This window comes from Mus musculus, chromosome 8 (genome assembly GCF_000001635.26).
Source record: "Mus musculus strain C57BL/6J chromosome 8, GRCm38.p6 C57BL/6J".
NCBI classification, from domain to species: domain Eukaryota; kingdom Metazoa; phylum Chordata; class Mammalia; order Rodentia; family Muridae; genus Mus; species Mus musculus.
Genome location: NC_000074.6, coordinates 22,628,119 through 22,654,443, shown reverse-complemented (window position 1 = coordinate 22,654,443; position 26,325 = coordinate 22,628,119). Strand labels below are relative to the sequence as shown.

Here is a 26,325-nt window from a genome sequence, read left to right as displayed (position 1 = left end):
CTGCCAAGGACATGCGCACAGGACTTGACTTATCACTACTGTACATCCAGTAGCGAAAGCAGTGCCCTGTCCTTGCTAATAAAAATAACTCACTCACCTAAAACAACAACAATGCATTGCTGGACCTGGTGTTGCATACCTATCCCTAGCATCCAGGAGGCTGAGGCAGGAGGATTTCTATGAGTCTGAGGCCAGCCTGCTCTTCATAGTTCTAGGACAACCTGGGCTACATAGATACCCTATCTCAGAACAAAACAGAAACAAGAATAGAAATTTTAGAAGATAAGAGTGGAGTAGAAATGTAAAAGTGTATGTCCCCAAATAATAATACCTAAGTTGGATGACAAGCCCGTCATTGACTTCCCTTTTTCCTTCTATACTCTTTTCAGATTCACCCACACTAGTGTGTATCTTAATAACAATTTATGCCCAAACGAATTGCTGTGTTTGCAGTTAATATGGACCCCCATGAGGAACACTTATAAATGGCACAAGCGCTATATTTCAATTCAAGGACATTGTAAGGGGATCACATATAGAATATGAGTGTTCCATTGCTGTTTAGTTAAGTCAGACACTTCTTTCTTGGGGTCTTTTCCTAGCTTTAGCTTCTCCCACAAGAGGCATGGATACCGAAACAAACAAACGAACAAACAAAGCCAGAACACGTCTTTAGCCGACGGTTGGCATATTTCATTCCATGTTTTACATGGTGTCCAGAAGCACAGAGCAGCTCTTGGATTCTGACAGCAGAACCCGCGCCGGCACGCCTCACAAACAGTACAGGCCGTGTGTTCCATAGCTACTGTCCACAGCAGCCAACGTCCACCTCCGTCTGCATCTCGGGCTCTAAATCAGACTATTCTCAGACCAGGAGAGCAGATTTGATCTCTCAGGCTAACTCACCAGGAGGTAAACCTGACCTCCTAGCTCCCCTCCGCCCAGAGATTCCCCGCACCCGCACCCGCTAGCCCCGCCCCGTAGCCTGGCGCGTGACGTCACCGCGCTGCGCCCTGTCAGGCGCCGCCATTGTTCCACCGGTAAGACCCAGGTGTGGGTCCCCGGCGCCATGAGCAAACGCAAGGCGCCGCAGGAGACCCTCAACGGCGGCATCACGGACATGCTCGTGGGTGAGTCCCGGGCCGCCCTCCGGCTCCTCTGCTCAGCCGGGCCTCGCTTCTCCCACCCCCCCCCCCGCGGGTCGCAGCGCCCCGGCTGCGTCCGTCGCGGCCGCCGGTGGAGGAACCCGCCCACACCTCCATCCCGGGACCCGCGTTCGCGGGGGTGTGTGTACTTGTGTCCTCGAGCCCTTTGTTGTCTTTTCAGAACTCGCAAACTTTGAGAAGAACGTGAGCCAGGCGATCCACAAGTACAATGCGTACAGGTACGTTGTTAGCCGGCGTTCCAGGACATCCTAGTTTGCTGTCACTTAGCAGGGATGGAAAGCCGGTGCCCAGTGGTTCAAAGCTGAGTGGCACTTTATTTAACCTATACAGGGTTTTGGCAGGGCGTTATAGGGTTAATTCAGGAGACTGTACAGTTCCGACTGAAAATAGGTGTCTGATGCATATATTCCCACCATTAATCTTGAATTGACTGGAAATACAGTTTAAAAAACATAATAAACAACAGTAGACGAGATCTGAACTGTGAAATAGATGTAGTTCAGGAAATCGCCTTTCCTTCTGGATGGGCTGTCACCTTCCTGAAAACCAGTTGCCTGCCTATCACTACAAACCTCAGCGGGCACCTTCTCCTGGCCGCTCTTCCCACAGTCAGCTACTTAACCTATAAGCATCCCAAAGCCCCTCAGCTTCTAACAGTAAAAGTAAACTATCCTTGCTTTCCCCAAGCTAGCCCTTACAGCCTTACAGTTAGTGTTCTCCTATAGTCTGTTCCATGCCTGGATTTCCTCATTTGAAGTCGAATTATTATTATTATTATTATTATTATTATTATTATTATATGATTATTTGGGGGATTATAATTACATCATTTCCCCTTTTCCTCTCTCCAAACACTTCCATATATAACCCTCTATGATCTCTCAAATTCATAACCTCCTTTTTTCATTATATATATATATGTGCACATATATATACACACATATTTCGATACACATACATACACACACACATTTTCCTAAATACATAAATACAATCTGTTCCAACTGTGTAATGCTACTTGTATATTTTCAGGGATAACCAACTGATGTGTTAGGAAAGACTGTTTCCTGTAGTTCTTTGTGTAGGGTTGAGGTCCTGACCACTGTGGTGTGTCTGTCACATTCTTCCTTGTTCAGCTCATGTCTGGGCAGTCATGTTAGTAAGACCTTATGAGCATAGCTTCTGACATTACTGGGCAACACAGCCTTCCCGCCATTTCCCTGATGCTCTGACTCTCACAGTCTTCCCATTCCCTCTCCACAGTGTTCCCTGGGCCTTAGGCTTAGGAGTTATTTTATAGATGTATCCATTTAACTTGGCTCCATAACTCTGCATTTTGATTGGTTGTGCTTTTCTATAGTGGTCTCTGTTGCAAAGAGCAGTTTTCTTGATGAGAGGTGAAGGCTACATTTGCTGTGGGTATGTGAAGGCTACATTTGTCTGTGGGTATAAGGATGAACGTGTAGACTGTAGCTAGGGATTGTACTGCTTTGGGAAAGTGGTGGTTGTAGATTCTTCTCTCAGACCTATGACTTTGCTAGCCCTGGGTAGTTGTCTAGGTTGCTGGTAGCAGGTATGATTTACTTCCCTCTTGATGAGTGAATCTTAAGTCCAATTAAAGAGCTGTTGGTTACCACTGAGATATATGTGTCCCCACTGCACCCTTAGAGTTAGCATGCCGTGTAGGTCATTGTGCGTCATAGGTGTCATAGCTGTGTAGGACTGTTGGTGGATTCCCCCCTTTGGAAGCTTGCGTGGTGCCTTCTGATACCATGAAAGCCAGTCCTCAGAGAAGGGAGAGTTCAGGGCAGTGCTAGCTCAGAGGCCTCAGAAATGCATTATTTCTTCAGCAATAGGAACTTACCTTCTACTTCTTTGGTGGCTTTTAGGGTACCACCAAAGGCGTTACCAGTAGCCTGTATGTTTGTTCAAGGTGATAAATATGGTCCTGTTTTTATTCCACTACTTGAGGACATCCAGTTTTCTCAGCACCATTTGGTGAAGATGCTTTCTGAAAATACATCCTGTGTTGGATGATGATTCAAAGCATATACCACTTTCTGGAGAGTCAGGAGCAGCCACCAGGCTGCTGCCACCTAACTGGTGCTGTAACTGTAACTTCAGAAGGCCATTCCATCTTTCTGTCAGACCAGCTGCATCAGGATGGCAGGGAATGTTGTAAGGCCAATGGAGCCCATGAATGTGGGCCCACTGTTGCACTTCTCTGGCTGTGAAGTGGATTGTTTGGTCAAAAACAATCCACAGATGGTAGCTTTGGCAGAAACATTACGTGCTGGAAAGGCAAATCTATAACCAGAATAAGAACCTACTTCAGTAAGGACAAAGTGTTGTCCTTTGCACAGAGGAAGCAGCCCAATGTAGTCAACCTACATGAGGTCACTGGCAGGTCACACTGGGAAATGGTGCCACATCTGGGGCTCGGTGTTGGTCTCTGCTGTTGGCAGATTTGGCACTCAGGAGTAGCTGTAGCAAGGGCAGCCTTGGTGAGTCTCAGTGCCTGTTGTCTTCCCCAGACGTCTTTCTCACCAGTTTCTGGTCTGCTCCTTCCAAGTCCCTGAATATCCGTCGGTCAGTTCTACACAGTAGGAAACCATCTTTCTTTGTAAAGCTTGAATGTGGATATTTGGTAGTATGTGAATTTCAGTTTAATTGCTGGATTTTCAGTTGTTTCTTTTTCTTCCTCTGTATGTATGTTTTATAGAAAAGCGGCATCTGTGATAGCCAAGTACCCACACAAAATCAAGAGCGGAGCGGAAGCTAAGAAACTGGTGAGCTTAATGAGCATGTAGTGAACCCTGTCTTTTGGAGGGGGTGGGGAGAAAGAAAGAAACTGGGTCATGTCATATTAGTGTGCATGCCTGAGGTTTAAACAGGCCTGGCCGGATGGTGCAGTAGATAAAGGCTTGCTGCCAAGCCTGCTTGCCGAACCTGACTTCAGTCCTTGGAACTTCATGGGAAAAGGAGAGAAACGACTCTGGCAGTTTGTCCTCTGACTTCTGAGTGCGTGCTCTGGCATGTCTGCATTCACTCTCACGAATAAATAATAAAGAGGACCAGTAAACAGGAGGCTTCATCAATAAAGTTAGACTGAGACAAGACACTATGTAATGCCTGTCAAATTATGAATAATGCATGTGGGCAGAAGTGTTTACTGCGGGAGGAGTATTCGCTGGCAGTCTTTCTGAAGGATCATTTGACAGCATATGTATATACCATCCCCCACCTTGTCTTTTGAGACAAGATCTCATTATGTAGCCTTAGGTGGCCTGGAACTCAGAGACCCCTGTCTCAGCCTCAGTAGGCCAGGACTAAAGGTGGATCCAAGGAGTGTGTATCTTTTGACCCAGTATTTTCACTTCAAAGATTTTGTCCTTAGAAGACCAGTGGAGCTACTAAATGACAAGAATTGGTTAGTTTATAACTTTGAGCAAGTGTATCCCTCAGAACTGGGAAATGCAGTACAAAGAGGAGGCCTTTATTCTTTCATGTTTTACCTTTGAGAAGAACACTATCCAGTTTTGCAGCCATGAGCCTCCTCTAGCTATTGAATTCTTAAAGTGTGGTTACTGTAGCTGATGAAGAAGCTAAGATCTTAGGTACATTGAGTTAGGCCTTGTGGGACGTGGTGTCTGCTCCTGGTTCTGTGTAAGGTGTCTTGTACAGTCAGTACTCGATGGAACTTAGAGGTGCAGGCGCTGCCCTTTCTACTCACCTCTGACATAGCAAAGCAAGGACTGGGGGGGGGGGGGGCTAGGATTGGGTTTTAATGGTGTAGTTACTTTTAATTTTTAAACTTTTAAAAATTTATTTATATATTTATTGGTTTTTCAAGACAGGGTTTCTCTGTGTAACCCTGGCTGTCCTAGAAGTCTCTCTGTAGACCAGGCTGGTCTCGAACACAGAGATCAGTCTACCTTGTACTGGGATTAAAGGTGTGGACCAACACTGCTCGGCGCTTTTAATTTTTTTAATTAAAAAGAAATTTTTGTTACATATGTGTGTGTGGCTGTGTGGTTTATGTGCACCATGTGCCTGTGGAGGCCAGAAGAGCACATGGGATTCCCTGGAATCGAAGTTGCACACACACACAATTGTGAGCCACTCTGTAGGAGCTAGGAACTGAGCCCAGGCTTCTGCCAGAGCAATAAATGACCTTAACTGTTGAGCTATCTCATATATGTACTTTTCCTTAACACACTTGATTTCTTTTACCAATAAATACTGCAGTGTTTTTCATGACTGCATATTAGTTCATTGTAGGAATTTATTGAACATATCTTACTGGTGAACCTTCGTTTTCAAATCTTTGACCTAATTATAAAGCTGCCATGAACTACTCCTGTTCTAAAAGACAGTCTCAGTTAAATAATACAAGCGAATGTTAGAGGATGAGAGTAAAGGTGATGTTTGTATTTAATTTTCAGGGCCATGAGCCTAAGCGATCTTGATACTGCGTATGTAACTTTATTTTCACATTTTCCTTTCTCTGTTAGTTACAAATTGTTTGCATTCATTTATTTGGGATATGTACAAATACATGCATGCAGTGGTGCCCATGTGAAGGTCAGAGAACAACTTGCAGGAACCAGTTCTCTCCTTCCACCCTGTGGGTTCCGGGGGGACTAAACCCAGGGTATGAGGCCTGGCAACAAGTACCCTATCCCACACAGCCATCTTGCCAACCCATTTTTCTCAGTTTCCCTTAATAGAAGTAAGGGGGTGCAGGGGGAAGTATGGGGAACATGTCCGGGGCCTCTCACGAGCCAGGCAGCCACTTTCCTATTGATGTGCGTTTCCAGCCAAGAGTGCTGTGAAGTTACTTACTAGTTCTTCTCTGTCAATCCTTTAAGCACTTTGTTCTGGGGAGGGTTCAGTTTTCTGTACCTTTTGCTTCAAAACGTGTCCAGTAATCACTTGTTTCTTACTCCTCAGTGTTTGTCTCTTGGGATTTGGTAAGCATTGTATTTATATGTCTTCTTTATTTTTAATTTTTTGTATAGCCAGGAGTAGGAACAAAAATTGCTGAAAAGATTGATGAATTTTTAGCAACTGGAAAATTGCGTAAACTGGAAAAGGTAACACTTTAACTTGGTTTCTTGTCCTTCCTTATGGCCTATAGCGCAGTGATTAAAGTACCTCATTTTAGTGAGACTCGGGAGGGAAAACGATGATTGGACCTTACGGTGTTACTGAGGCGAGGAAGGCCCCTGGGCAGCGTAGTGAGGCTGTCCCAAGAGAACAGCCTCTTCTCCCGCCTCTGTGCTCTGTGTGTGGCTTAGGACACGGCTGGCCGGGGGCGGAGTTCCTCTCATTGTACCCTCCACAGTGATTGCAAATTTGGATGAGAAAAAGTCATTATCATTCACGTGTCTATATCTGTGTATGAACGCCCCTGAGCAGCTTTTATGATTTTTGTTTGTTTTAATTCTATCATTTCTGGCCTTTTACAAAGAGACCTTTTAAAAATATTAGAAAATTGAACACTGTGGGTATTAAATGGTACTACAAAAATAACTAAATGAGGTGATGTATTTATAATTAGCTAGATCTTGTTATTCTATAACATGCATAAAAAACAACCCCCAAAATCCCATGTATTGAATAAATTAGAGATGAGAAGTCTGTAGCTACTCTGTTACTACTCACTAACTATTCAGGCCCTGTGTTCTCTGCAAACACAAATACTTTTTTGCTTTATTTTTAGCATACGGGTATATTTCTAATAAGATAATTTCAGTTCACAAAGCATTCTTAAATGATTTTATGATTTTTCTTTTTCATAAAGATTCGTCAAGATGATACAAGTTCATCCATCAATTTCCTGACTCGAGTTACTGGCATTGGGTAGGAACTGTTTCCTAACAGACACGGCTGTAAAGTCGGCTTCTTTTCATGTCAGCCAAACTAGATATGGAGCCTGCTGCTTCCTTTCCAGGCTTGCCCTTCCCTCCCTCCCTTCCTCCCTCCCAATGTCAGCTCTCATCCTCCTCCACTCCAGTACTTACTTGCACATCTGTCTTTTTATTCAGACTGTATATGCTGCTCTGAGCATGCCTAAGTATTTTCTTTACAGCACCTTGTGAACTTGAACAAGAACTCAGCCATTTTTAAAACTTGGGCTTGTAAATCTTTATCTTAATATTAATTTTAGGCTGGCCACAAAGGGAGCGTCTTGAACACTAGGCACATGAAAGCCTAGTGGTGAGATGTTAGGTCTGTGGTGCTTTGCTCTCCTTTCATCTGCATGGGACAGAACATTCCTGTAGAGGTACAGTAATTGTCCCATTGAGTGACCTTTATTAAAGTTTTAAACATGGGAAATTGGAAAGCAGCGTGACTCTGCAGAGATTCAAGGCTACTCTAAAATGTCTATTTGAAGGGAATTTAGAGAGTTTGGTATAGCACTCTTCTGAAGTCCTTTAGTTGATATATTACCAGCTGAAGTCCTTTTTCAGGACTCTGACTCCCTGTTCAGTGTTGTTTCTTCCTTGATGAATTAGCTCCTAACATCAGTGTCAGTTTCTGTACCACGTATAGTATGATGTTTGCAGAGTCTCCCAAACTACTGTGTGTGTGTGTGCGCGTGTGCGTGTGTGCGCGTGCGCGCACATGTGCATTCCTTCTTGTCTCTGTTCTTACTCTATAATACTGAAAGTTGACACAGTGTGAGTGCTTCAGGAATATGGGTGCTGTCCCTATTGCTCCTGCCAGCTAAATTGCTTTTCATAACACATCACTTTATTGTTGAGCAGTAACTGACTGCAGTGATAATTTATAAACCTAAAGCAGGTTTTGGTTTTTTTTTAAAGATTTATTTATTTATTATATGTAAGTACACTGTAGCTGTCTTCAGACACTCCAGAAGAGGGCGTCAGATCTTGTTACAGATGGTTGTGAGCCACCATGTGGTTGCTGGGATTTGAACTCCAGACCTTTGGAAGAGCAGTCGGGTGCTCTTACCCACTGAGCCATCTCACCAGCCCCTAAAGCAGGTTTTATGATTGGCTTTTACTCATTTCTTTTTTTTTTTTTTTTTTAATTTTTTTTTTTTTTAAAGATTTATTTATTAATATATGTAAGTACACTGTAGCTGTCTTCAGACACTCCAGAAGAGGAAGTCAGATCTTGTTGTGGATGGTTGTGAGCCACCATGTGGTTGCTGGGATTTGAACTCTGGACCTTTGGAAGAGCAGTCGGGTGCTCTTACCCACTGAGCCATCTCACCAGCCCGCTTTTACTCATTTCTAATAGCGATTCATTGTGCTTGAGGAAGACCCAAACTTGCCTCCATGGCTCAGTGAGTGTTATAGCTTGTGGCTCCTATGTATTGCTCCGTGGTATTGTATATGACCCTAATTGTATATGACCCTGCTGCAAGGAAGTTTGTAGATGAAGGAATTAAGACATTAGAAGGTAAATATGATAGAAGTCACTAAGTCCAAGTTAAAATCTCCAGGAAGGCCATCTTGGAAATCCTATTCAAATAAATGTAAATAAATGAATGTAAATGCAAATAAAAGTGTTTTCACAATTAAATCATTCAGAATTACTAATTTTCTTCTTGAACAAGTCAAGCTCCAAGGATAGTTCTTATCCATGGAAACATCATGAATTGTTTCTCTACCTGAAATGGTTTTCCTTTGGTCTCTCAAATATCTGGTCTTCATTCGTATGTCAGTTTTAGCATCTCACAGGTCTCTACTTCCTGTCCAGTCTAAAGTAAGACATAGCTACTCTGATATCACACTATATGCATCTACCTGACATTGTGCTTGTTTATATGTGTATCTGTTGTCTCTCTCTACATCTTGGCATTAGAAGTGTCTTGTCTACGTAGCGTTTTCAGCACATACTAGGCCCTCAAACAATCTGTCGAATTAATGAATGTTCTAGTGCCCACAGGTGTGTATGAGTGTTATGACAGCTAGCTACTTAGGTGTCTTTTTATGCTCAAGGTCATGGTTGTCCACCAATTGACTGAAGATTCAAACACTCTTTGGATAAAATGGGCATTAGCAAAGTTACCATGCAGCATCCAGCAGTTCCTGTTTAGCTGAGTATTAACTCTGTACCTGACAATAGAAGACATCCCGATTATCACAAAGACTTTGGTTTTCTCCTGCTATTGAGATGGTGTTTTTTACTTGTTGTTGTTGTTACAGACCATCTGCTGCAAGGAAGTTTGTAGATGAAGGAATTAAGACATTAGAAGGTAAATATGATAGAAGTCACTAAGTCCAAGTTAAAATCTCCAGGAAGGCCATCTTGGAAATCCTGTTCAAATAAATGTAAATAAATGAATGTAAATGCAAATAAAAGTGTTTTCACAACTACATCATAGAGAGCAGATCTAGAGTAAGGTCCGCTTTCCTGTCTTAGATATTTTTAGGTTTGTGACAAAAAAAAAAAAAAAAATTAAGATGCCCAGGAAGTTACTTTGTGGTATGTGATGTAGAGAATGAGCTATAATCGCCTCATCTGTATTGTGCGTCAGCATACATATAGCAAGCCAATGAAAGAGTCAACGGCAGGCAGATGACAAGCATCATCAGAGCCAGCACTCAGAACACCTAGCCCAAGTCAAATGGGGAAGCCGGTAAGGTAGCCAGGCAGAGTTCCCAGGAGAGTCCTGAGTAAGTAGTTCAGTGTCTTCTCTGCTGAGTCTTCTGGGTAAAAGAACAAATATAAGATACCATCATCAAATTCAGTGCTCAGCTCACAATACCCTGCAGAACTGACTGGAGGAGTTGAAGCCCTCGGCTGGAATTCCTGGGCGAGCTTTTTCTACAGGGATGAGCTCCTCGTGGGTGAGCTGCCGGCTTCTCTCTCCCACTGCAGGCACTTTTATATCATGGCATGAACATGCCCCCATTTACCGTCAAGGCAGTGGTGGTACACTTGGGCTTGCCACTTGTCAGAGTTAAGGGGACCTTGAAGGACACTTTGAGATACTATACTTGGGTCTGAAATGAGAGGAGAGGGGAGGGGAAACAGTCCTGCTTTGAAAGTTAGCTTCTCAAAAGCTCAAACCGCACGTCAGACTTCTCAGCTTAAAGACAGTAAAGTCATGATTATTTGGAAAATTTGGGATTAAATTGCTTTTGTTTCTTTGTGTTTTAGACAATAACACTTTAGACTGAAAGCTAAATTGTATATGTGACAGAATGTTTCTGTTAGAGATTTACAAGCTGTTGGAGGAATGTTTGCTTTCAAAGAAATAGAGGGTAAATTAGAGCCTAAACCAAGTAATTTTAGTACATTTCCCTTAACCTAACATAAACATCCTTTAAATGTAACATATCGCCTCACTTTTCAAGAATGCATATGGATTCGTTGTCACATACTGTGGAATTTGTATTGTACCCCACTTAGCATAGGATAAATATTTGTGGGTTAGCTACATCTGAGTAACCCAGTCCAGGTGGGCAGGCTTTGGAAACTTATCTAGTTTTGAATGTTGCTTCCAAAACCTCATTGTAGTGGGTTTGCTTAGTCCCTCAGCGTCTGGGCCACGTGGTATGTATTGACTCACAGGATTTGACATAGTAATGTCAAGTACTTAGAGTAGTGAGCAGCAGAGGGCACTTCAACATGGTACCCGGCACTTGTGGGACATTCCTCTTAGTAGTAGTACTTGTCAACTAGCCAGAAAATAAACTACGTATATCTCAAGGGGACTGTGTATTTTTTGCCTGTATCATATACAGTTTCTCTGAGTGAGATGATTGGCCAAAAGGGTCAAGAACGAAGTTATTCACCTGGTGATGCTAGAACCTCCTATTCTGGTTTTTATGTTTCATAATTCAGATATGTATATATCTGATATATATATATATATATATATATATATATATATATATATATATAATAGATATACAATAGTGACTGTATATAGTTGTTTCCATTTCTTTTTTTTATTTTTTAATTTATTTATTTTATATATATGAGTATACTGTTGCTGTCTTCAAACACACCAGAAGAGGGCACTGGATTCCATTACAGAGGGTTGTGAGCCACCATGTAGTTGCTGGGAATTGAACTCAGGACCTCGGAAAGAGCAATCAGTGCTCTTAACCACTGAGCCATCTCTCCAGCCCAGTTGTTTCCATTTCATTTCAGATATATTTAATAGTATTTTCTCTGGGAGGTAGTATATGTGCATTTATCAGAAAATGCATATTTTTCTCCATTTCTTCAGAGGGAATTTATGTTATCTCTTAATATACTGGTTATTAAACAAATTACATTTGAAGCTTAATTGTTTTGTTTTTTTCTTTAGCAAAAGTTGCTACTGCATTCATGCCTAGAAAGACATGTTAATGTTAAATTTTTTCCAGATTAAAAGATGAGGGTAATACCCTATTCTCCATTAACACAGTGCCTTCACAAACTCATGCTCAATGCTAACTGAACAGGGAAGGTAACAAATGCCTAAGAAGAATGAGTCTAGGCAGGATCATCTCTGAGTTCAAGGCCAGCCGGGACTATGTTGTGAGACCCTGTCTCAAAAAAAGTCAATTATAAAACCTTAACAAGCTGTGACTTCTATTGCTGCCATAAATATTGTAGTAAGCTACATTAGATATGTTAAGGGTATTTTTATCTCTAGCCAGTAAGAGTGCCTTTAATTCCTGCTTTGTTTATATACTTTTTCATGACCCTCTAACTGAAATTTTGACTCATTACATAAAAATGATCTTAAAGTCAGGTGTGTACAATGTTGACTTGGAAAGTTGTTTCTAGTTCTTAGTCTCTGTGGTATGTTTTTAGTCATTGTATTTTGAAAATCATTTTGATATCTTTTTCTTCAGGGTAGTTCTTTGTAGAAAAGCTAATTGGGTTTAATATCTATTTCTAAAACATATTCAATTTAAACACCTCAACTTTATCTTCTATTCAGATCTCAGGAAAAATGAAGATAAACTGAACCATCATCAACGAATTGGGCTGAAGTAAGATAGCCAAATTTGATACTTCAGATGTAAAAGTTTTTGGGTTTGTTTTTTGGTTTTTGGTTTTTTTCCACTTTTTGAGATTACAATATAAGATTACAATATAATTTCCTTTCCCTCCTCCAACTCTTCACATATATCCATCCTTACTCTCTTTCAGATACATGGCCTCTCTTTTCATTAATTTTCACATATGCTGTGTAGATATTCTTTGATAACCTTGAGACTTAGCTAAATACTTTTTATTCAGAAATGCTGAGCTTGGTGCAGAGTTTTTGTAAACGCTATGCCCGTGCTCATGTTTCACTGTTGCATTGTAGCTGCTTGCTTCTGCTTTCCTTTTCTTTGAGAATTCCTTTTATTCTCGTTTATAGAACTTCCTTTAAAAAATGGAGAAGTGAGAACTGAGTACATCAGATAGAGTTTAGGTGTGGTTCTTTAGGGGGTGGCTGTTACTTGAGATATTGTTTCAGCTTGAACTCCTATTGTAGCCCAGGCTAGTCTCAGGCTTGTGATTCTCTTGCCTGGCTCCAAGATCTCAGATTACAGGCTTGAGGTTTATACCCAGCACAAGTATCTCTTCAGGAATTTACCCATGGTCTGTGAACATGAGGCGAGTAAAGTTTAATCTGAGGCATGAATAGAAGAAGGAAAGATCTCAAGTCTGTAACTGAAAGCACAGTAAGTTAGTACACTAGCGTCAGCAGTGATGTGTGTAGCACGCGTTACAGCGTTAGTGCACTAAGCTCTCTGTGTCTCTGCAGTTTCAGAATCTTGGTGAATTGGTCCACATTACATGGTTTTTCCTATTGGTGCCTTATTTCTTTCATTTCTGTAGTCCTTGGAGAACCTGAGTATAGGGGAATTTATAAGGTCTCCTGAAGATCCTGTGCACTCAGAACTGTTCTGAATCCACGCACTATCATTCTTAGGCATATGTGTAGACATTATTTCATGCTGTAATACTGTCCTATCAGGCTTCCTGTGACATAGTTTATACGTTATACAGTTAACCTGTGTAGAACACACAATTGAACAACTTTAATATATGTGCAGCCGTGACTCCAGTCAGTTTTAGGACATTTTTCCTACCCTAAAGTGTCCTCATTTAACCTTCACACCTTCTACAACTTTTCCTGGTCTGCATGTTCCACACATCTTTCAAGACTGGCTTATTCACTCTGTGTCTTGTTAGTCTTAGGTTTAGCCATATTGGAAGATAATGTTTTAAATACAAAACTCTTGAAAACTTGTATAATTTCCAACATGTATATATTGTATAACATATTGTTCCATGTATACATTGTATAATGTTTTAAATCAGGGTAAACATACCCATATCCACAACATTTATCATTGTCATGTTGTAAACATTTAAAATCCCATCTAGTTTTTTGATGCTGTATGTTATTTAGAAAGGAAATAAAATAAAGCCATATATAGACTCACTAGCATCCAGCATCTAATAGTAGCACATCAGAGCCTTCTTCCGTGTTCCAGGTGCTTTGATCTATAAACCTATGTGGAAATGAATTTAAAATCTGAAATTTTACAAAGGATGGAGTTTGGATCAATTAAACAATGGATCCACCACCTGCCCTGGCTTTCTTGTTGTCTTCTAACTGAATTCTAGTCTTGATTTTTGACAAATGATTTCCTTCTATGCTTGATACGGTAGGCAGTTTTTAAACATTAAAATTGTACAGGAATCTCTTAACACTTGTTATGTCTTTCTAGATATTTCGAGGACTTTGAAAAGAGAATTCCTCGTGAGGAAATGCTGCAGATGCAGGTAGAGTATATACATGATGCTCTCTGTAGCATGAGAAAGCCAGCTGTTGTTAGAATACTGACTTCAATTTTTTTCTATTAGGATATTGTACTTAATGAAATTAAAAAAGTGGACTCTGAGTACATTGCTACAGTCTGTGGCAGTTTCAGAAGAGGTAACATACTTCATTCTCATTATTCATGGCTTGATGTTAAAGTTACCTAGTGGGTGACAGACTTGGATTAAAAAGATGTGATTAGTGTCACTTCCTAGGCTTCCTAAGACCCATAGTATTAGTTAAGTCGGCTTGGGCATGTTTATCCCACATTTTGTTGTCTCTGTCATTGCACCTGAGTGATTAGACAGACAATGGAAGTCTTTTAACTCATTTGAGATACCAGTTACAGTGTAGTAGAAAGTTACCCTGTTGGAAGTAGGGCCCTTGTGCATGTGTCTTTGATTTCATTCTAGGTTGGCCTAATTAGTAGGTTTACATAGAGAATTCAGTCTATGTTCTTTTTTACTATAGGCGCAGAGTCGAGTGGAGACATGGATGTCCTGCTGACCCACCCAAACTTCACGTCAGAATCCAGCAAACAGGTACCTCGGAATGGATAACCAAATGTGATCTGTCTTACGCAGAAGGAGTATTGCTTTCTAATTGATGGTTAGGTATTTTCACCATGTAGGTTTTGTTTGTTTATGGTGCTGGGGATTGAACTCAGGGCCTCATGCAGGGACTTTACCACTAAGCTATAACCCTAACCCTGAAATTGACTTTAATCTTTATATATAGACATGCAGACACACACACAGAGTATTGCTGCAAATTAAACATAAGTGAGGGAACAAATGAGTGAGTGAATCTCTGTGAGAGGCATCTGCTGATGCTCCTCACACCATAAAAAGTAACTCATAACTCATAAATAAAGCATAACTCAGTAAAGTGAGAAGGATGAATACCTAACATGAAGGAGATCCTTGGTGACAGGTAGGCATGGGGACAAGAGCCACTCTTGAGATGTGAACGCCTGTGTGTTCTCTTACTGTTTTCCATGATAAGCCAGCGTTTATAGATAAAAATATGCCACGAACAGTACCACATAGGTCTTGCAAATAAAAATTCATAACTTGTAGCGTGAGCGCCCACAGGAAGGAAGAGTGGTGGGAGCTCTCAGGGAGACGCACACTGACTGTCAGAGAGTTGTATGTAGTACTTCGTGCCTAGCCACAGGGTTAGGGGGTTGTTACAGTTTTCATATGTGTTTCCACCAGCTTTAGTTTTTTGTTTTTTTTTTTAAAGGAATCTATACTAATTCGGAGTTTATCTTAAACATAGCCAAAGATTGTGTTTAGAGAGGACATTGGGTAAAACATCAAGAGGGACGTCCCTGTGCCATCCTTCCATGGTCTTGTCCACTAAAATAGAAGATCAAGAAACCCATAGTAGTTTTCTTATCTCTCTCCTGTCCCCGGGGCTTTACCATACTTGGTTTCTTACTGTAACTGCCTGGTTTTGTAGCACAACACTTACATCTGTCTGATGTCACATGAGCCAGGACACAGACACCTGGCAGAATTCTTCGCACAGCAGTGGATACACTGGTGTCCCCTGAATGTCATCCTGCTGACCCCCTAAGCTGACTGTGTCCTGTGAGAGGCAAAGTGAGTTACAGAGCAGGATTCAGTTTTTTTAGCATATCCTAACATCTAAAGAGATGAGATTAAAGAAGATATTTTCAGAATTATTTGTTATCAATATCAATACTTAGCATAAAATACATATTTTCATTGAGAGAATTTTTATCTGTTACAGAAGGGCCAGAGATATGGCTCAGCAAGTGAAGCTGCTTGTCATTCGGGTTCAGTCCCTGCACCCACATGGTGGGGGAGAGAGCTAACACTCTAAAGTTGTTTCTCTGCCTCTGCATGTGTACGCGTGTGTACACTTACACACTAAATAAATAAATGCAAATAACTACTGTAAAACTTATTTAAAAAAAACATATAAAGGCAGATCTTTAAATTTTAGAATATTTTTGCTTTTTAAAAAGAGCTAACCGGGCAGTGGTGGTGCACGCCTTTAAGCCCAGCACTTGGGAGGCAGAGGCAGGCGGATTTCTGAGTTCAAGGTCAGCCTGGTCTACAAAGTGAGTTCTAGGACAGCCAGGGGTATACAGAGAAACCCTGTCTCGAAAAACAAAACAAAACAAAAAAACAGCTAATTCTTTGCTTTGTTGAGGCCAAATGAAGTTTATTATCATTGAAAGCATAAGTAGGTTTTTTTTTTTTAATGAATACAACATTCTGCCTACATGTATGCTTGCATGTCAGAAAAGAGTACAGGGTCTCAATGTAGATGCTTATGAGCCACCTGTGGTTGCTGGGAATTGAACTCAGGACCTCTGGAAGAGCAGCCATCTCTCCAGCCCCATATAAGTAGTTTCTAAGAAAAAGAAATTGTTTCATTTGATGGTCAGACATGGTGGGTCCTTGAATCTCATCACTTGCACTCGGAAGGTTTAGCATGAGTTCAGTGTTAGCCCACTCTACAAAGTAAATCCCAGGCCTGACGGGGTAAGAAGGAGAGAGAGGGAGAGGGGGGAGGGGGAGAGAGAGAGGGAGAGGGAGAACACGAATAGGAAGGTGGGCAGTAGAGGCAGGACAGTCAGTGCAAGATTGCAGGGCAGTTTCCCTGGAGAATGCCGAGTAGAGCTGAGAGACCCCAACATGAGAGCAACCAGCTCTGAAGCCCTGTTCCCTGGTTATAAGCCCCAACATGCACAGGTTGGTATGCACACACATATATTAAATGAGTAAGTAATTTTGGAGACTTATGTCTTTAATGATGCACTTGTGTCTGTGTAGGAGTGTGTGTGTGAGCACAGGTGCCCTCAGAGACCAGAGGTCTCTGTTGGTTCCCTAGAAATATAGCTACAGGCAGTTGTGAGCCACCTAATGTGAATGCTAGAAATTGAACTGGGGTCATCTGGAGGAACGGTAAGTGTTCTTAACCACTGAGCCATCTTTCCAATCCCAAGTAACTTCTCTTTTTAAAGGAAACAGCATGGGACTCAGGACATAACTCAGGTAGAATGTTTGAATGTGTAGCATTCACAAGGCCCTGGGTTAGGTCCCTAAGACAGGGCATGATGGTGCGGCAGCAGGTTATCCTGGTCTACATATTCCTAACACAGCCTGGATAGACCTTCTCAAGGAAAGGAAGGAAAAAAAGAAACAAGTGTAGCAGACATAGCTTAGTGGCAGAGACTAAGGCCCTGGGTTCACTTTCCAACACCAAAAAAAAAAAAAAAAAAAAAAAGTTTTTTTTCTTGTTGTAACAGTATTCTTTTTCTATTTCCTAATCATGATTATACAGCCAAAGTTGTTACATCGTGTTGTGGAACAGTTACAAAAAGTCCATTTCATTACAGATACTCTGTCAAAGGGTGAAACAAAGTTCATGGTAAGTGTTCATTGCCTCACTCCTTCATGCTGTGTAGCTTTCTGTCGCCATCAGCTAGCAGGGCAGAGCATGGTGGCACAGGCAGAGCACCAGGACAGCCAGAGCTGCTGAGAGCGAGCCCCTGCCTCAGACAACAGTACAAAAGGATTAGCAGAGCTCCAAGAGGCGGGAAAGTGATTATCACCGTGTCTCCACTCGCAGAGCTACCCTCAGAATAGTTTACTAAAAGATTTTCTTGTAAACACTTTGTTAATAATTTGAATCACCAAAATAATTAGGCAGAATTTGCTCTTTAAAACTATTAATAATAACAGGCTCGAAGTAAATTCTTTCCTAAAATATCAAGTGGTTTCATATTCTCTGACTCAGAAGACTTTTAATGAGTGAGGTTCGAAATGCCTAATGAGTTCCAGGTGGGAAAACCCATCTCAAAAAAAAAAAAAAAAAGAAAAAAAGAAAGGAAGGAAAAGAAAAATAAGAAAAGCATCGCCAAGCCTGATTAGTAATCTGTTACATCGGTTACAGAAGGGAGAAAGGGGATTTAGTTAGGTTCATGACAGGACACACTGGGGAAAACCTTGTGCTGGGAGCCTACAAAAGGGCACTTGCAGAGACTTTATAAAATCCACTCTGCTCAACTGTCAGAGTTCTGTGGCCTTTGGCCTGAGATGTTAACCCAGCACTCAGGTTGAAGCAGGAAGGTTGCCATGAGTTCAAGCCCTGCCCGGACTACGTAGTGAATTTCAGGTCACACCAGGCCACAGAGTCAGACCGTATCTCAAAAAAAAAAAAAAGGTGGCAAATATATTAAAAACAGATAAGTCTCTCTGCATAAGAGAGCAGGAAAGCTAATGACAATCAAAATCTCACGTTTTTCCTTGGCTTGCCTTTCTTCTGGTGACTTCATTTGGGTTTGTTTTTCTCCATGTGCACTTTCCCGTGTCACATGACTGAGAGGAACGCCTGTTAGCTGAGGTGCAAGGCAATGACTGAGAAAGACAAAGTGCATCATGGTAAAGTAGATCAATGGTGATTTCCTGAGCCCCGGACTCGGGGAGGGTCATTTATACATGCCTGGGCCACTGAGCAGTGTCTAAACCACTAAAGAAAAGAGAGTCCCCTTTCACCACCATTAATATCATGTAGATCCTAAGGAGGAATTACATGATCCCTCTTCAGCTTCTCTTCACTAGCAACCTGTAAATCCTCAGGGAGAGGTGGGGTCTTGTAAGCCCATCCTCCCTTGAGGACAGAATAGTGATGGCCCGCTCTCGTATCCAGATCTTCATGGCTGCTGAGAATTCTAGAGCGCAGTAGCCATGTCCTGCCTGGAAAACAGCATGGCACAACATCCCACCCCTTCCTCTGCCCCTTCTGCCTCCTTTCTCTGCTCCCTGAACCTTAAAGGCTGTGATATAGATACACCATTTAGGGCTAAGCACACTCGCCTCTGAAGTTGTGAGCCCTGCAGTAATGGACACCTGCTGCACAAAGCTTTTCTGCCCTAGGCCGACAGTAGCCCTGACTCTCCAGCTTAGACATAAACACGGTTTGAGACACATCATGTTCACTTAGAGTACCACACAGCTGGCCCACCAGGCACATGTCCCATGGTTCTCAGGTCAGTATTATCAGTCACAATCGCAGCTCAGTGCGACAGCTCTCCCCCAGCAGCCTGCACAGCACCCGCCAATTCCTTATAAGGGGCCACAGACTCGTTTATGCTTCTTTTACAGGCCAGATCTCATCAAGGTGACTATTGAGGTTATCACTACAGTGGCTCATGCCTGTAATCCCAGCAGTAGAGAAACTGACACAGGAGAATTGCCAGTTTGGGGTCATCCTAGGCTACATATTAAGTTCCAGGCCAGGCTGTGCTGGTTGGGTTTTTTAAGATGACATTAGCCTGGACATATGTCAGAAGAGAGGTGTTTTTTTAAAAACTGGCTGTTCTGGAGCTTGCTATGTAGACAAGGCTACCCTGGAACTCACTGAGAAGAGGGAATCTTAATTGAGAAAATGCTTTCATAAGATTGATCCATAGGCAAGATCATGAGTGTTTTCTTGATTACTGATTATGTGGGAGGCCCAGCTCACTGTGGGTGGTGCCACCCCTGGACTGGGTTATGTAAGAAAGCAAGGTGAACACACCATAAAAAGCAAGACAGCAAACACTGGTTCTCTGTGGGCTCTGCTTCAGCCATGCCTTGACCTCCTCCAGTCAGAGGATAATGCTCTGGGAGCTCTAAGATGAAATAGCCTTTGCTTCCTAAGTTGCTTTTGGTGTTGTGTTTCATTACAGCAGTAGAAATCCTAACACAAGCCAATCTGGGCCACACTATGAGACCTTGCCAAAACAAAAACTAAACCAAGGTAGTCTTAAGATAGGAGTAATCAGATCCAATGCAAGCTAGCATGAGTCTAGGTTATTTCTTTTATTCTTTTATGTGTGTGTTTTGCCTACATGTATGAATGTGTACCACGTGCATACGTGGTGCTTATGGAGGTCAGAAGAGGGTGTCCATTCCCCTGGAACTGGAGCTGCAGATGGTTGTAAACACTATGTGGTGCTGGTGACAGAAGCCGGTGCTCCTGGACGAGCAGCAAGTGTTATCAGCCGCCACGCTGTCTCCCCGTGGCCTTTAGGTTACTTAGCTCTTCTTTATGTAAACGTAGTACTCAAAAAAAAAAAAAAAACAAAACACCTTTTCCTCGGCATCTCATGGATGTCTGTTAGCTTTATATATCATTGGTCCATTCAAGTGGCCACACAAGGTATCTTGAGTGTTCTGAGGAAGTGAAAGAGTTCACTTTAGAAACTCAACATGAAACAAAAATCCATGTCATCTAAGAATGCTACAGGAACTCAGAGGACTTTTTAACATTCGCACATCACGAAGGAAAGTTAGCCTGAGCAAGAGAACAGGGTAGCTGAAACCCAGTCTCTGATGACAAACAGCAGGCCTGTGAGTCCAGGCACCCAGGGCTGCAGCTGAGCACCTCCTGATACTTCCAGCTGGGAACCACCACGACTGGACCACCTGGAGCTAAATTTGAGGCAGAACTTGTTGATGCCAGGAAGATATGTTTCATATGAAAATGAGTGTTTCATTAAGTTGGAGGAACAGCTAAAGAAAACTCCCAATTTAGCTCAGACTTTTCTGTTTTGCCCAGACTGAGTGGCTTTTAGTGACACATTAGCTTAGAATATGACAGTAGGCAGTTACAGTTGGAAACACTGAGGTTTGAGGCTGGAGAGGTGGCTCAGCACTTAAACATGTGTGCTGCTCATCCAGAAGACCCGGGTTCAACCCCTACCCCCATACAGCAGGCGGCTCACTACTACCTGTACCTCCAGCATCGGCCACACCTCTGGCCTCGGTGGGCATTCTCTTGTGCACATGTACACACACACAATTTTACAATTTTTGAAGCACTATGGTGAATTTTGTAGCGTTTTCAGGTGGAGGGTGAGTAATTGTCCAGTTCAGAAATGTTGCCTATTTTTGGAAAGGGAAAAACTGATAAACCTTAACTCACAAGGCTACAGAAGCAATGGCTAGAAAGAGAGGTCAGCGACTAAGAGTGCGGAAGGAGGGTGTCCGCAGCTGCCTGTAACATAAGGGATGTTGTCTCAGGCCTCACAGCTACCTGTAACACTCAGGGATGGGTTGTCTCAGGCCTCTAGTCTCTGTGGACACCTAAAGTCAATGCGTACACCCATACACACACTGCAGAGATGCTAAGAAAGCAGAACTACTTCACATCTTACTTGATGTAATAGGGTTTTTAATAAACAAATCCCCATTTTCCTGGGTTCTGTTCTGTCCTGCTGCCTCTCATTATCTATGTCAAGTCACTAGCCCTAAATCATCACCTGTGAATAATCCCCAGGCCTGAGACCTTACACATACACACACACACACACACACTACACATACACACACACACACACTCACATACATACACACACACTCACACACATACACTACACATACGCTCACATACACACACACACTACACATACACACTCACATACATACACACACACTACACACATACACTACACATACACATACTACACACACATACACTCACACACACACTACACATACACTCACATACACTACACATACACACACTACACATACATACACACACACTCACACACTACACATACACATGCTACACACACATACACTCACATACACACACTACACATACACACACACATACACTACACATACACATGCTACACACACATACACTCACACACATACACACACACACACTACACATACACACACACACACTTAAAGTAAATCTTAATAAACACTAGAATAGACTCGGTAAAGACTCGGGCACATAGACAATGACCCAATCATCTCCTCTTTTAGTTTTCTTGTTTGCTTTGTTTTCTCTATTTCTAAGCTTTCTTCAAACTCTACAATTTTTATATCATACTAAACCTTTCTTGAATATTCCTCATCTGTGATATTCTGCTTGCATGATGAATCAAATTATCTTGTTATCTGTGAACATTACTGGCAGCTTTCTCAGTTTGTTTGCTCTGTGCATAATTATGATTTTACTCAGGTTGTTTCTTCCTGTTTCTTTTGGTCTCTGTCTCCTGCTTGGTGCTTTCCTTGACTAATCTCTACTTTAAAGCCTGTCAAGGCCAAGTCCTAGAAGCATGGTCCTTGCTTGCCCTCACATGGCTCTTCAGTTACGGAGAATACACTGAGCAGGCGGAGGCTGCACATCCTGATGGGGACACTGGATCTGAAGCGTGTCACTCTGCAGCGTCAGGATCCACTGAATAATAGTAATAAGTTTACAACTGCACAGACAGTCTCAGCTACCCAGCTGCTTAGATAAAATGCTAACAGACCAGTTGGAGAGTTGCTGGAAGCATTCAGGACTGAGTAGTCGTGGGGTCACGCTGAGCTGCAGGACCTTCGGGGCAAGGTCAGGACCAGGTCTGGAAGCGTGGGCGGATGAACATGTAGGTAATCTGAGTGTATCATACACAGTGAAAACACCGGCAGTGCCCAGTGGAGATGCCGAGCGTCAGCGGGTCTGAACGTTACGACACTGGGTAACCTTTTATAGTGGAGCGTTCAGGTTGAAGATACTGATTTGTCTCGGGCCTAGTTTTCCTGGCACAGTTTTAATAATCCATGTACCCCGTGTTCTAATCTGCTTTGATAGGACTTAGGTGACACTTTCTCATGTGTAAGAATAGGTTCTTAGTTCTTAGTTCTTAGTCTCCCCCCATGGCTGCTGCTGGATAGTGGCTGGTCTGTCAGAGCACAGGGGAGGAATTCAGCCAGGGCAAGGCAGTCTGAGAGCCACAGCTCAGAGCAGCGCAGTGACTGCACGGCACACAGCCTCATCTTCGTACAGAGCTGAGAGGTGGTTCTATGCTAAAAATATGCAAAATCCCAGAACAGCTGGGATTAGCTCAAAGTGCCTTCACCTTGAGCATTTGATGAAAAGTAAGCCTTAAGTTGAAGCTCTCTGAACATTCTCTAAAATATCCATGTAGGGTGTTTGCCAGCTTCCCAGCGAGAAGGATGGAAAGGAATATCCACACAGGAGAATCGATATCAGGTATGACTCAGACTGGTGAGTGCTCTTTGCTCCCTACTTAGGGTTACATAGATATGCAGGACCACCTTTTACTTTAAGGGATGATAAATTCCTGTGAAATGCAATATTAGGCTGAACTGTATGTCTACAGCCATCAGTTTCTCAAGATTCATTCCTTGCCAGAATACGGCCATAGCCAGCATGGCTCCATGTTGTAATAAATAGATGCACACCTTGAGCAAAGCCAAGCTTCCTGGGTGGAGCTGGAACATGGAGTTAACGCCCAGGTTCTGGGAGCCCCATCAGCCTAGCCTCAGCTGCCGGTCCTGATATATCAGATACAATGGCGAGAAGCTCAGACTTGGGCTCCATGTGTCCACCCTGGGAAGAACAGGCACAAGTTTCTCACATCCTGGGCCCATTTTTCTGGGCTCTGGTTTGAACTTTTAAGTCTATACAGGGGAAGAATTGGAGCAGGGACCAAGGGAGGTGAGGTATGCACAGCTACACAGTTCTCAGAAGGCTGTGGCCCTAGGTCCATCACTGTCTGGGCTCTCGTCCTGCAAACTGCCCAGTGATTCCTGAGAGATGGTTATTCCTGCTCCAGGGTGCAGCCTCATCCTCACCAATAAGTGTAATGTCAGAGGGATGGTCCCTACTGTTTGAGGTTTCCCCCATTCTGGAACCCCAGGTAACTCAAGAGATGAGGGAGAGGTTTGGGACAATGGTGAAAATAAAGCAGAAAGCTCAAGACAAAGGCAGTCTTGCTTTTACTAACTTTGTGGGTCCAAATGAGTAGGCAGTGTGTCTAGAAAAGCAGCTTCCAGCAGCTGTGGTCCCCAGTTGCAAGCCAAGGTGATAGGGTAGCTACTGAGCTACCCGCTTTCTGTGGGTGACCAGAGTCCTCAGACATACCTCAGTGTTTTGTCTACTGATTTTAGAAAACCTTTCTCTGTCAAACTTGAAATATGTAAGAAACCATTTTTCCCTAAGGTTGATCCCCAAAGATCAGTACTACTGTGGTGTTCTCTACTTCACTGGGAGTGACATCTTTAATAAGAACATGAGAGCGCACGCCCTGGAAAAGGGCTTCACAATCAATGAGTACACCATCCGCCCCCTGGGGGTCACTGGTGAGTGTCTGGGACGGCCATCCTTACATCTGGAAAGAAGGTTGTTTCCAAGGATGTTTTAGCTGGGGTTCTCAGCGTGTGCTATAGTGCCTGTAATCCTGCACTTGGAAAGTCTGGAAGTAGGATTAGCCTGGGCTACTCAGAAAGTTTGGAGGTAGCCTAGGCTACATGAGTTTCCTCTCAAAAACAAGGTATTTTAAGATAACAAATTCTAAGAAAACTTTTAGTAATCCTGCTGAGATGGTTTGAATATGCTTGGCCCAGGAGTGGTACTATTAGGACATGTGGTCTTGTTGAAGGAAGAGTGTCATTGGGGTGGACTTTGCCAGTCTTTTCCTATTTGCCTTTGGAACAAGATGTAGAATTCTCAGCTCCTCCTGCACCATGCCTGCCAGGACAGGGCCATGCTTGATAATGGCCATCATGATAATGGACTGAACCTCTGAACCTGTAAGCCAGCCCCCATTAAATGTCCTTTATAAATTACCTTGGTCATGGTGTCTGTTCACAGCAATGGAACCCTAACTAAGACACCTGCCATTTAATTGTAGCTTCTTTATGGTTTTAAACACCAGAAACAAAGGGTTCTTTTAAATCCTTAATTGATGGTGAGTAAGGCAGAAGTTATTTCTAGTCTGTTAGAATTGGTTAGGTTGCTGGAGATACAACTTAGTTACTACAGTGCTTGTCCTGCATACAAGAGGCCCTGGCTGTCTGTGTGTGTGTGTGTGTGTGTGTGTGTGTGTGTGTGTGTGTGTGTGTGTGTGCGCGCGCGCGCGTGTGCGTGTGGAGGGGGAGGTTAAGTCCTTCCAACTTACTTACGACACTCATTTAGAAATCCTACTGATGAAAGGGTGTTGTTTGGATCTCTCTGAGACTTATGAAGAACTTGGGCATTATTTCTTTTGTATGACTCCAATGTCGTGCCTGAGACTGGATCAGTAATAAAGCGTGTTCTTAGGGTATGATAAGGCCCTAGGCGCTGTCCCCACCACCCCACACGCAGGAGAAAATAAAACAAAATTTAAAAATTACAGTCATTCCTGGGTAATTATTTTTGTGTCAGGCTGTAAGATTTAAAGAATAGATGAGACAGTTCAGCAGGTAAGGACTCACCTGAAGCCTGGCTCTGGGCCTGGGACTCACAATGGAAGGAGAACGGGTTTGTGCGATCCTCTGTCTTGCACGTGTGCCCTCTGTGACATATGCATGTCCGCATGTATACAAGTGCATGCTCACACCCCACATGGGAAACTAATAAATGAATATAATAAATGTTCTAAAACTCAGAATTTTAAAATCTTGTTTAACATTTCACAATCAACTGTGTAGTTTACTAGTGGTATCTACTGCAAGAATAGAGTGTTATCATTTTATCCTAAGTTATACAGACAGGACTTACATCTCATGCAGATTGGAGCATTGCTCTTCAAATGTCAACATTCAGACAGTTTACTGGGTCCTTATTAAACATGTGGGTTCTAATTTCATAGGTATTCAAGCATCTGTATTCCATTTCATTGATTTAATTTAGGAGACAGCGTATAGCTCTGTAGCCCAGGCTGCCTTAGCCATGCACACACCTGACGCAGGAGTCCATAATTGTGGTAAACTTCTAAGCCATGCCCTTACTGCTAGCTTAAGGATAACCAGTCTGAGTTGTAAACAGTTTGTTTTATGAGATCCAGCAGAAAGGGCCATGAACTAGGGTGACTCCTGGCCACGGTTGGGACACCCAGGCTCTGTCTGTATCACTGGCAGTAAGACAAAAGGTCCATGCGAACTGGTGTCAGCAAGTGGAGGCGAGCAGGAAAGACCTTCCAGGTGGCTTGCTCACTTTCCCTGAGCTGGATGGACCCTGGGCCTAGCATTCTGAGTCAGCGGGCACCTCTGATGGAGTCCCTCAGGCCCATCAGGTTAGCTCTCAGTTCCCAAACTGGTTCCTAAAACGCTTTGGTTCTCTCTCCTTGCAGGAGTCGCTGGGGAGCCCCTTCCTGTGGACAGTGAGCAGGACATTTTTGATTACATCCAGTGGCGCTACCGGGAGCCCAAGGATAGAAGTGAATGATGCCCTGCCAGCCCCAGGCACAGCCCACTAGGAGTCCTAATTTATTTCTTAACCTTTGCTATGTAAGGGTTTTTGGTGTTCTTAAGCGATTGCTTCTTCTCTGTGCTTACCATGTACTATAGTCAATAAACTTGAGCTATTACAGAATATTGTCTT

At 42.8% G+C, this 26,325-nt stretch overlaps 1 protein-coding gene and 1 long non-coding RNA gene across 7 annotated transcripts; both read left to right on the top strand.

Moving 5' to 3' along the window:
* Positions 1-979: 979 nt before the first annotated feature.
* Positions 980-26,325, top strand: Polb (polymerase (DNA directed), beta). 6 transcript variants are annotated; one of them, XM_030243355.1, is made up of 15 exons: positions 983-1,130; positions 1,327-1,384; positions 3,889-3,955; positions 5,612-5,641; positions 6,188-6,262; positions 6,973-7,031; positions 9,350-9,399; positions 12,088-12,139; positions 13,877-13,931; positions 14,013-14,085; positions 14,440-14,510; positions 17,290-17,376; positions 22,925-22,989; positions 23,962-24,101; positions 26,075-26,316. In XM_030243355.1, exons 9-15 carry the CDS (start codon positions 13,917-13,919, stop codon positions 26,167-26,169), a joined length of 546 nt encoding a protein of 181 aa, XP_030099215.1. In that variant the 5' UTR covers positions 983-1,130; positions 1,327-1,384; positions 3,889-3,955; positions 5,612-5,641; positions 6,188-6,262; positions 6,973-7,031; positions 9,350-9,399; positions 12,088-12,139; positions 13,877-13,916; the 3' UTR covers positions 26,170-26,316. The 6 variants fall into 6 exon arrangements, 5 of the variants coding, with proteins under 5 accessions (XP_030099214.1, XP_011240428.1, XP_030099215.1 ...); XR_378779.4 differs by lacking the exon at positions 5,612-5,641 and having other exon boundaries at positions 980-1,130; positions 17,345-17,376; XM_011242126.2 differs by lacking the exons at positions 5,612-5,641; positions 6,188-6,262 and adding an exon at positions 6,120-6,139 and having other exon boundaries at positions 982-1,130.
* A930013F10Rik (RIKEN cDNA A930013F10 gene) lies at positions 17,635-20,073 on the top strand. Its single transcript, NR_027886.1, has one exon. It is a non-coding gene; the product is annotated as an RIKEN cDNA A930013F10 gene (long non-coding RNA).

Bases quoted from the DNA above. Each gene is read 5' to 3' on its own strand.
- Polb (NM_011130.2), top strand. From the start codon at position 1,070: ATGAGCAAACGCAAGGCGCCGCAGGAGACCCTCAACGGCGGCATCACG. The intron at 6,263-6,972 runs GTAACACTTTAA...TTTTTCATAAAG, and splicing joins AATTGCGTAAACTGGAAAAG to ATTCGTCAAGATGATACAAG. The intron at 14,086-14,439 runs GTAACATACTTC...TTTTTACTATAG, and splicing joins CTGTGGCAGTTTCAGAAGAG to GCGCAGAGTCGAGTGGAGAC.